The 9,796-nt window shown below is 43.5% G+C and overlaps 1 protein-coding gene across 2 annotated transcripts; it reads right to left on the minus strand.

Moving 5' to 3' along the window:
* Nucleotides 1-279: 279 nt before the first annotated feature.
* On the minus strand, nucleotides 280-9,703 carry TXNDC9 (thioredoxin domain containing 9). Of its 2 annotated transcripts, none has more exons than XM_069970877.1 (5): nucleotides 9,352-9,703; nucleotides 6,959-7,151; nucleotides 5,852-5,970; nucleotides 3,282-3,536; nucleotides 280-685 (listed from the first exon to the last, which is right to left on the minus strand). In XM_069970877.1, exons 1-5 carry the CDS (start codon nucleotides 9,486-9,488, stop codon nucleotides 568-570), a joined length of 822 nt encoding a protein of 273 aa, XP_069826978.1. In that variant the 5' UTR covers nucleotides 9,489-9,703; the 3' UTR covers nucleotides 280-567. The 2 variants fall into 2 exon arrangements, with proteins under 2 accessions (XP_069826978.1, XP_069826979.1); XM_069970878.1 differs by lacking the exon at nucleotides 9,352-9,703 and adding an exon at nucleotides 9,187-9,345.
* Nucleotides 9,704-9,796: the final 93 nt, after the last annotated feature.

Below are 9,796 nucleotides of genomic sequence, written 5' to 3' on the forward strand. Positions count from 1 at the left end.
AAATAATTTGTTCTTGAATTTCATCTTTAATATTGTTATTATTTTGTCTGCTAAAAAAAAAGGAGCAATCATACTCTGATATGAAAATGGTTTGCATTGCAATGTCAATTATATTAAGGCCCCAAGGTTCGTACAGAAGGTAAGCTATTTTACAGCGCACAACCTAAAGTGATGAACTAGGGAAACTTATCTTAACTCTTTACTTGACGTTTAAGTGCTGAAAACAATAAATAACACCCTCTATCCCACATGTGTAAGAAAAATCTTTCAGTAAGTGTATTCAAATACAGATTTTGTAACCCTTTATTTTTATGTTATTTCTACCATATATAAATTGCTGATATTATAAAACGTTTGTTAAGAAAAGTCCTGCATTTTGTAAGCAAAAGAGCCATTTTCCACCAATAAACCTAGTGAGCTTGAACCTTTAGCATAACATACCAAGGTGTCTGCACTTCTGTAAGGATGAAAGTTATATTCCTCAGTGGGATGATCAATGACCCAGCTAATCTCTAACATGGCATATAAAGTAGGCTCAGTCACTAAGAGGGACATTAAGCTGCACATTTAGTCGTCATCATCAGAGTCTGAATCGTATTTCTTTCCTCGTATAGTTTTCTTTTCCAGCTTTGTGAATTGAGAGCCATATTTCTGACTCTGAAAAGGGGGTTCCCTAAGATTTCCACTAAAAGAAAAGAAAAAAAAAATACAAATGAATAACCAGGCAGATAATAAAGACAGTACTTTATACACATACACATGCCGTATAAGACACTGGTATGTCTTTTAGTATGGGTCTCCAAGCTGCGGCCCTCCAGCTGTTGCAAAACCACAAATTCCCATCATGCCCGGACAGCAAAAGCTTTGGATGTCCAGGCATGATGGGAAATGTAGTGCAACAGCTGGACTGCCGCAGTTTGGAGACCCATGTCCTATAGAGTCAACCATGAGGCTCATATACAGCAATGCTCCATCAATGTATTACACCAAACAATGTTGGTGTGTACAATTTTTTTTAAATATCACTTTATACTTTTAAACCAAAACTAAAATAAGGAAAATTTCAGCTGTTAGTCGTCCCCTAAGGGACCTTTCACAAATTCTGATGATACAAACGTTTCCTCAAATGTTCTTGTCCTTTCACTGTCATTACTCCATCTTTTATTTATATATTAAGATTGTTTATAGGCAGTACATCTAGCAAGGTAAACTGGAAATGAGGTGTCGCCAAACAATGTGTGTCTATAAAAGGAGGGGTGTGAATGAATGATCACTCATACAGGAATGCTTTTCCTCCCTGCTCAGTATCCCACTTAAAAGGTTGGCCACTTACGTTTAGCTATTAATTCAGAAAAGGTTAATACTTACCAGTATAGTGTCTTCAATGATCCAGCGTTGTTCCGTGTCTTCTGGAAAGCTGCTGCAGACGTACTCACCTATGAGCATGTCCCCAGTACACATCTCTTCTGTCCACTGGAAGTTCAGGCATGGGGGAGCATGTGATGTGCCATGTCATCAGACCATCCTCTTAACTATTCCAGCATGCACTACGTCAACCTCTCCATCGCCTGTGCAGTACAATGCTGTCCTCTGGGGTCTGTGTATGTTAGTGGGCCCACACCCGCGATTCACAGTGGGATTGCAAGCAGTAAAGAATACAATCTGGACCCCAAGGGGCTGTGAGACACAGCTGAAATGGATTCTATGAAGCAACATCTTACTGCAATAGGTTGTAAGAGTTAGTTAAGTGTTTGCCAAACACATTAAAGAATGGGTAATGCCAGTCTTTAACCCTATGCCATTTTGACTGCACAGTGACTAAGTCCTGAGCACATACATGAGTTTTCGGTGTGGAGTGTTTTTCAGTGGCTAATTTCAGAATGGAAACCTGTGCAGTCTATGGAGATGGCTGGCCTAAATTATTGGTAATGATGTTCCTAGGATTGATCATTTACCGATAATTGGCCTGTGAAAAGAGCCAGTGATCAGCTAATGAATTTCAGCCAATGAAAAATGTTTGTTTAAACTCTTGTGCAGTCATATAAATTATCAGTCACAGGGCCAGCCATTTAAATGCAATAGTATCGGCTGCACATTCCCTGATACCGATACCAATACATTAAAATGGCTGGCCGCATGATTGATCGACCCCTTTGAAGGCTTTGCAAACAAGAACTGATCTTGCTGATCAGTTCTCATATACTGCTTCTCAATGGCCTGTGGAAAAGATGGTCCTTAATTAAATACTATCAGCAAGTTAGACTCATGGTGTTTACACGGAGCGATTATCGTTCAAATTTTTGCAACAACGTTCTTATTAGAGGCATAGTTGGCTTGTGTAAACACAGCTAACCATCAAGCGACAAATCGTTCATTGTGATCTTTCAACATGTTTTCAAAGCAACGTTGGTCATTCACTGATAATTCTCAGATCGCTTAGTCAAAACAGTCTTTCTCAGATTCACCCTAGTGTGTGAGATGGCCTTAAGGGATCTAAAAACCATTTTTTTTCTGAGCGCTTTATCGCTTCATCTAAAAAAATAGCCCCCACCACCACCAGTTGCTAAAGAAAATCTCCATAAAAAAATGAGACTCTTGGCATACCATTTGTAAATAGTGTGTATCATCCCACCAAGGTAAGGTGCCCTCATGCCTTCCCTGGGGTAAAAATAAGCCTATATTCTGTGCATGCAGCATCCAACTAATACTGGCCAAAATATTCCCCCAGGCCACCTTACTATGGTGAGATGGTACACACACTTTGCAAATGGTATGCCAAGAGCCTCATTATTTTATGGAGATTTTCTTAAGCAATTAAGGGGGATGCTTTAAGTGATTACATATCTGTATTAGGTTTATGTCTTAACATTAGCAGTGTGAATGGTGTTGTAGGAGAGCCGACCTTTAAGTTAGTGTTGAGCAAACCTGTCAAAATGTTCAGGTTCAGCAACGTTATCCAAACCTAAATGCTCTGCATTTGATTCCCTTCGGCTGCAGAAGTTAGATGCCTATGGCACCTTGTGCAGCTGCAAAATCAAACGCACAGTGTTTGGGTTCTGACAGCGGTGCAGAACCTTAATATTTTGACAGGTTCATTAACACTAGACAAGGTTTTACGTGTAAGAATTCATCACTGATCTCTAAGTTGCAGATAATAAGGTTTTTTAACACATTTGTTAAGTTAAATAAGTGAATCCTTTTAATAACAATAAACAGCTTACTAAGTGCACAAACAATAAAGTAAAAACTAAATGAATGCAGAAAATAAAACCACACCCTACCTGTAGGTAATTATATCAGCACAGCCAAGTCTCCATTCCAGAGTCTCTGTAGTAAACTCATCTGTATTGCCCAAGTCAGTAAAGCCAACAATGTAATCTCTTGTTTTTCCATCCTTCACCAGTGCGAGAGTTGGAATGACTTTAATGCGCAGCCGTTCACATAAGAAAGGAGCCTTCTCAACATTCAGTTTTAGGAATTTAGTTTCAATGTGTTTCTTAGCCAGTATTGTCAGGTGTTTGTCCAGGATCTTACATCTAAGGGAGGAAAAAACACTAGTCAGCACTGAATAAACAATATACAGTAGATAGCCTCATTTGGGAGTTATAAGCACACTACCACTTACTGTACTAAAAAAAAAAAAATCAGCATATACCCTGCACTGAACTTCAGGAAAGCAGCATCAGCACAAGCACTGGACAAACCTCTGTGCTAGATATCAAAGGCAACACCATGTTTCTTCAGGGTCTGACTCAATAAGACTATATGTGATAGCTGCAAAATCATGTAGTGATATTATACTCTTTAAAATCTGCTTCCCCATTGCTAATATTGATGAATTTACAGGGGGGGGGGGGGGAGAGAAAACTTTTATTGAGCTAAAATGTATCAATTTCTCCCAGCACTTACCACCGCAAATACAGCTGATGACATATTCACAGGAAATATTTAATAATAATGATGCTCATAATAATTACTGATCGGTGGGGGGTGCAGAGACCCAGAAACACTGCTGATCAACTGCTCACCACAGCTGTGACACACAGTAAACAGGACAAGCAGCAGCTGACTGCCTTGACTGTGTACTGGCTATGTCTGGTTATTGCAGCTCAGAACCGTTCACAGAAAAAGCCCTTCAAATTTGTCCCACTTACTTATAAGATAAATTTAATAATAATATATCCATCTAGTGTAAAGTACCTATTGCTGGTAAAACAAATTTAAAGGGTCACTGCAACTAAAGAGGTACTCCGGACTGGGGTCATTTTCAGTGTATCGCCGGGTCCCCGATCGCGCCACCCTGTTCCATCCATCCCGCAGCCGCTTCCTGGTCTGAGTGCGGCTTGAGACGTGATGTCTCAAGACAGCTCAGCGATTCAGCGGCCGAGGCGGGACTCCGCTTCCCCTCGAGTAAGATTCTGGAGTGCCCTTCGTGTTGCCAACATGCTCTCCACAATGTGGCGTAGAAACAAAACTCATGCAGGGGGAATCAGGTTGCTGAGGTTACAATCCCACATCAGGAAAGAATACTGGTTGTCAAGGTCTCTCAGCAATCCGTTCCTTTAGTCCGAGCTGCATCTCCTCATATTGAACTGTGGAGAGCATATGGCAAAGCATAGTGCCAGGGACCCTTTAATAAAGACGATACTGATGCCCCATATTCTTAATGATATGGGGGGGGGGGGGTAGGATACTGATGCCTAACATTTTTATCAATAGCTTAGTCAATGTTAGGCCAATGGAAAAAAGATCAGATACAAGACTTTACAACAGGGAAATTACAGCATATTAGAGGCTAAAACATGGAAAGTAGCCCCACGAGAAAACTGAAGACTCTAGCCTGCTCATATGTCCCCCTACTGTGCCTGGGACACTAAGAAAAGAGGTACATTTCTATCTCTCATCCTCAGTGCCGTTTCTGTGCAGTTCATAATTTGATCCCTAGGCTAGTAAAACTGTTTGGCACACTGGGGGTGGGACTACTGCCCCTAGCTGGCCCGCCCCTTCTAATGAATAGTGGAGCAGACTGGCAGGGGGCAGGCCGGATCGATGCATTGGGGGCAGTAGTCCCGCCCCCAGTGCACCAAACCGCCTTAAAGAGGACCTGTCACCCCCTGTTCCAGGGCAGAGCCTGGCCGACCCCCCCGGTGGAAACCCTTATACTTACCCCGTGCGCGAAGTCCCACTCCTGGACCCACTCGGTCGGAAGCCCAGCGCGTGATCATCAGAGATGAGGCCGATGCCCATAGAGAATGACTGGAGCCGTCATTCTCTATGAGCGTCGGACTCATCTCTGGGAGTGCGCCCTGGGCTACCAACGTGGATATCTCGGCAACGGGAGCGGGTCCAGCAGCGGCACTTCGTGCATGGGGGAAATATAAGGGTCTCCAACAGGGGGGTCGGCCGGGCTCTGCCCCGGCACGGGGGGTGACAGGTTCCCTTAATAGCCTAGGGATTAAACTGCATGGAAACGGCCCAGTGCACAAAAAGGACATATCAGTAGGTTAGACTCATCTAACCTGCTAATAGTAACCCTTTAAAACCTTCTAGCAGTTGAAGGCAGGACTTCTTAACCCCCATAAAGACTGCATAATTATTCTTTTTTAAGATCTGCTCACATTTGCGCTGTGGTTCCTTTTATAAGAGATGCTGGGTCCATCACATGAGGGACACCAAAATGGTTAAGTGTTGAACCCTGCTGACTTATAAAAGGGTTGGTTGCTGCACACCATGGTGTTGTTTTCATAGAAAAGAATAGTGACATTGTTATTTAATCAGGTGACAGCACCTTGAATGATTCTGAAAACTGCACTGCTACAAATAATGAAAGACAGGAGTATTTTTGCAATACCTGAAAGTAGAATCTTTGTAAAAATGGCAGACCACATTTTTACTTTCCTTCACTTCCTGGAAGAACTCTCTCTCACTGGGTATTTCTCTGTATTCTCCATGCCCTTTGGACATCCATTCCTGAGCAATTGAAAAAATAAATATTAAACAGTCAAGAGAATTATACATTCTATTTGTTACCGCTGCACTCATAAAACAAGGGGGACGATAATCTTCCTGTGTAATAGAACACAACGATTAGCCGTCATGAACGATGTCAGCTAATCGTTGTAGTTGTTTGTCTTTCAACATGTTGAAAGACAAATGACTCGAATAGCAACGATCTGCTGCTGTCACTCCGTGGAACAGGAGCAGCGGCAGCAGACCGCTGCTATATGCTATGGGCTGGCCGGACGATCTAGCAATCACCCGGGCAGCCCCCCCCCCCCCTCCTCCCCAAACACACAGCTCCCCGCGGCCCCCTCAGATCTCCCCCGCTTGCTGCCACCACGTGGAATAGAGGCAGCAGCGAGCGAGGAACGAGGAGAAAACGAGCGCTGACAGCGCTCGTTGGCTCCTCACAGTCACCCCGTGTAATAGGGGCTTTAGTGTGTGTGTGTGTGTGTGTGTGTTTTTTTTTATATCAAATGGCCTAGAAAAGTCTTATGTCTTGAGATATGACTGCTTAAAATTGCAGGCCCAAAGCCTTCACTTGTTGCAGACGATTGGAAAGTGTAAAAGAGCAAATAATCAGCCAACAAACTTACAAATTCTCATTTGCCTCCAAGATTTTGCCCGAGCCTCCCTCATACTCTGAAACTCTCTATGCCTAAACATTCGGCTGTTGCCCACCATCAAGACCATCAAAAGTAACCTGAAAACCCAACCCTTTTAAGCTAGGCTACAACCCACAATGACTAGCTGCACTTTACATTTTGTCTCTCTCCCCTTGCCTTGTAGATTGTATGCCCTCGTGGGCAGGGTCCTCTTCCCTCATGTACCAGTCTGCCATTTATCTTATTCATGTAATGATGTGTTTTGATTTTGTAATGTTCCGTTTGTCACCCCCAATTGCTTGTATAGCGCTCTGGAATCAAGGGTGCTTTAAAAACAAATAAGTGTAAGTTACCTGTTTTTGCTGCTGCGCCTTCTTTAAAGCTTCCAGTCGCTTTTCTTTGAGACGCTCCATTTCATCTTCATCCATTTTATCCAGCTTTTCCAGTTCTGCATCTAGCTGTTCCTCCATCAGCTTGGCAGTCTGTAGCAACTGGTTCTCCATAACTTTGGTAAACATGTCGGCTGCCATTTTTTCAAACGTGTTGCTATGACATGGAAAATGAGATATATTTAGTACAATAAATTAAACTCTCAAATTTTGCTTTGGCTTTCAATAGTTACTGTTGTTCCAATAGTTCAAGAATGTATAAGAAAACATTTTAATATATTTTATCATAGAAAAGTTTTCTTTTTTTTTTGTCACCCCAATCCCACTAAACTTTTAGGGTATGTTCACACTGAGTAAATGTGGTGAAATTCTATAGCGGATCTCTCCTCCGCGGAATACTGCCTGCCCAAGTGTACCATAGCCTCCATGTCTATTCTTTGTGCAGAGAGTGGAAGCGCGTGAGCCCTCTCATAGGCAGGCTATGGTACAATAAAGCAGGGAGGATTCTGCGGCGGAGAGATCCGCCACAGAATTCCACCACATTTACTCTAGCAGACCATTGATCAGGTTACAAGCTGGGAGCATAAGACAGGAGTACAGGGACCCTCGCTCTATTTCCCTCTCCTCGGGTCTTCTGTTTCTTGCAAGTGGTGACTATGTCAGTGTAGCTCTTTGCTGGCAGTACATCCTCATGGATCGTCCATGAATTAGGGTTGATTGGCAAATTAGACCAATGAGTAAAACTGTTCAAAAGCCTATAGCTGCCAGGGGAGGCGGCTGATGCAAAGTTTAGGTTTACACAGGCAACCACAGAAGCCAAGTCAGCAGTTTCCATTCTCCTCTGGAGGTAACCGTACAGGTGGATGGGCAGACGTGGATCTGTTTGTTTTAAAGTGTCACTTTACTTTTTTTTTTTTCCAGAAATCAATAGTACAGGCGATATTAAGAAACTTTGTAATTGGGTTTAGTAGCCGAAAAATGCATTTTTATCAATAGATGAAGCACCAGAACAGGACAACAAAGAGTTAATTTACAGGTGCATCACCGGGCTATCTCCTCTGAAGTCAGCACTGACCTCTGAATACTGGCTTTCACACAGCTCCCACTGTGTAATCCTCTGTTCTCTGCTGGCGACTAATCTCCCTCCTCCATAGATTACACAGATCTTAACTGATGTAAACTAGTCGAGATTTCGAGGGGGGAGGGGGGCTGGGAAAAGTCTTTTTGAATGCAGATAATGGCATATTTGTCTAATAAACCCAATTACAAAGTTTCTTAAAATTGCCTGTACTATTGATTTCTGCAACAAAAACAAAAAACAGTGACACTTTAACGCTTAAGCTGAGAGAGACCAAATGATAGAGAGAGGAGGTACAGGGTTAAGATGGCATCTGGACAGTAAGTGCCGACAATGTGTTTGCTGGCTGCCAGCGTGAGTTATCTGGTACACAGCTCCATAAAACCAGCAGAAGGAAGCCATGTGTAATAGGGTGAGAGAGAACACAGCTAAGAAGCCAATGTCTGAGGCAATATTTGTGGTTCAGGGTACAAACACACACACCGTATATGCAGCAGCAGATTTGATGCTGTGTTCAGTTATTTAGATCTAATCTGCTGTGTATCGCAGCAGTAAATACGCTGCATATACGGTGTGTGTGTGTGTTTGTACCCTTAAAGTGAAGAACAATTTGAGAAGAAAGATTGGAGGATCCATATCACTACCACTCACTGTGATAGGATAGGATCACACAATTTATGATTCCCATTATTAAAAAAAAGGTTTCGAAACCTACAAACAATAATATACATTTTATATACTTTAATACATTCTTTTCGTCATGAAGATTGGAAGATTATCTCAGTGAATAGACAATTCAGTAAGATCCAAATATTATATCAGTATTAAAGGGATTAACCCCCTAAGAGCGCTGCAGCGGACCAGGCCGGGGTGGAGAAGCTGGGCTGTGTGGACCAGGAGCCTCCATTAGAATCAAGCCTGGCCGTCACCAAGGGGAGCAGCACCCAGAAAAGGCCCTTGAGGTACTCCCCTGGTAACCAGTCTCTGCTACAGCTGCCCTATGGATGTGAACTGCAGTATACACAGCCACTATAGTATATAATACAGTATATCCCTCCCACGTGACCACTCCAATGTACGATCACATCCATCTATAATAATGGAGGATGCCTACAGAGAACATGGAGGCAGACAGAGGACTGGGAGGTGACACCGCTGCTCCGGCCCTGGAGGAGAAATGACGATACAATCCTGGGGAGAGACAGCCTGATGCACGAGGACACATACGGCCCGGTACCGGCATACACAGGTCTCCGCTTCACCTGCCGCACTACGTTACCTGCTGCTGTTCCTCACTGTCGCGCCCGCACAGCCCCTCCCACTAACAGCGACCACTGTCAGGACAACGAAACGTTCTTCCCAGCGCGGTGTGCTACACAGGCGCCCTGCTGACGTAATCACGTGCTCCGTGCGCATAACATCGCGACGCCTATTTTGCACCCGTCGCCATCTTTCTTTCTGGCATAGACTATACAACAGGCTGAATACACAATGTATGCGATAAGAAACCGCACAGCGCCTGCACGGAGTTATGTTTATTCGCCCATTTTTCCTGAACACATTCTATACGCCTCTGAAATGCGTTATAACCCGGCCTTAGTCACAGCATGGCCGTGGTTAATCATTGACTGAAGCCGACACTGCGCTTATACTGTATTCTCTTCGCGTTCGAACTGACGTCGTCAGCCATGATCTATCGCCGTCTGCTATTGGCTGCACGCGGG

This window comes from Dendropsophus ebraccatus, chromosome 5 (assembly GCF_027789765.1).
Source record: "Dendropsophus ebraccatus isolate aDenEbr1 chromosome 5, aDenEbr1.pat, whole genome shotgun sequence".
In the NCBI taxonomy this organism is placed as follows: Eukaryota; Metazoa; Chordata; class Amphibia; order Anura; family Hylidae; genus Dendropsophus; species Dendropsophus ebraccatus.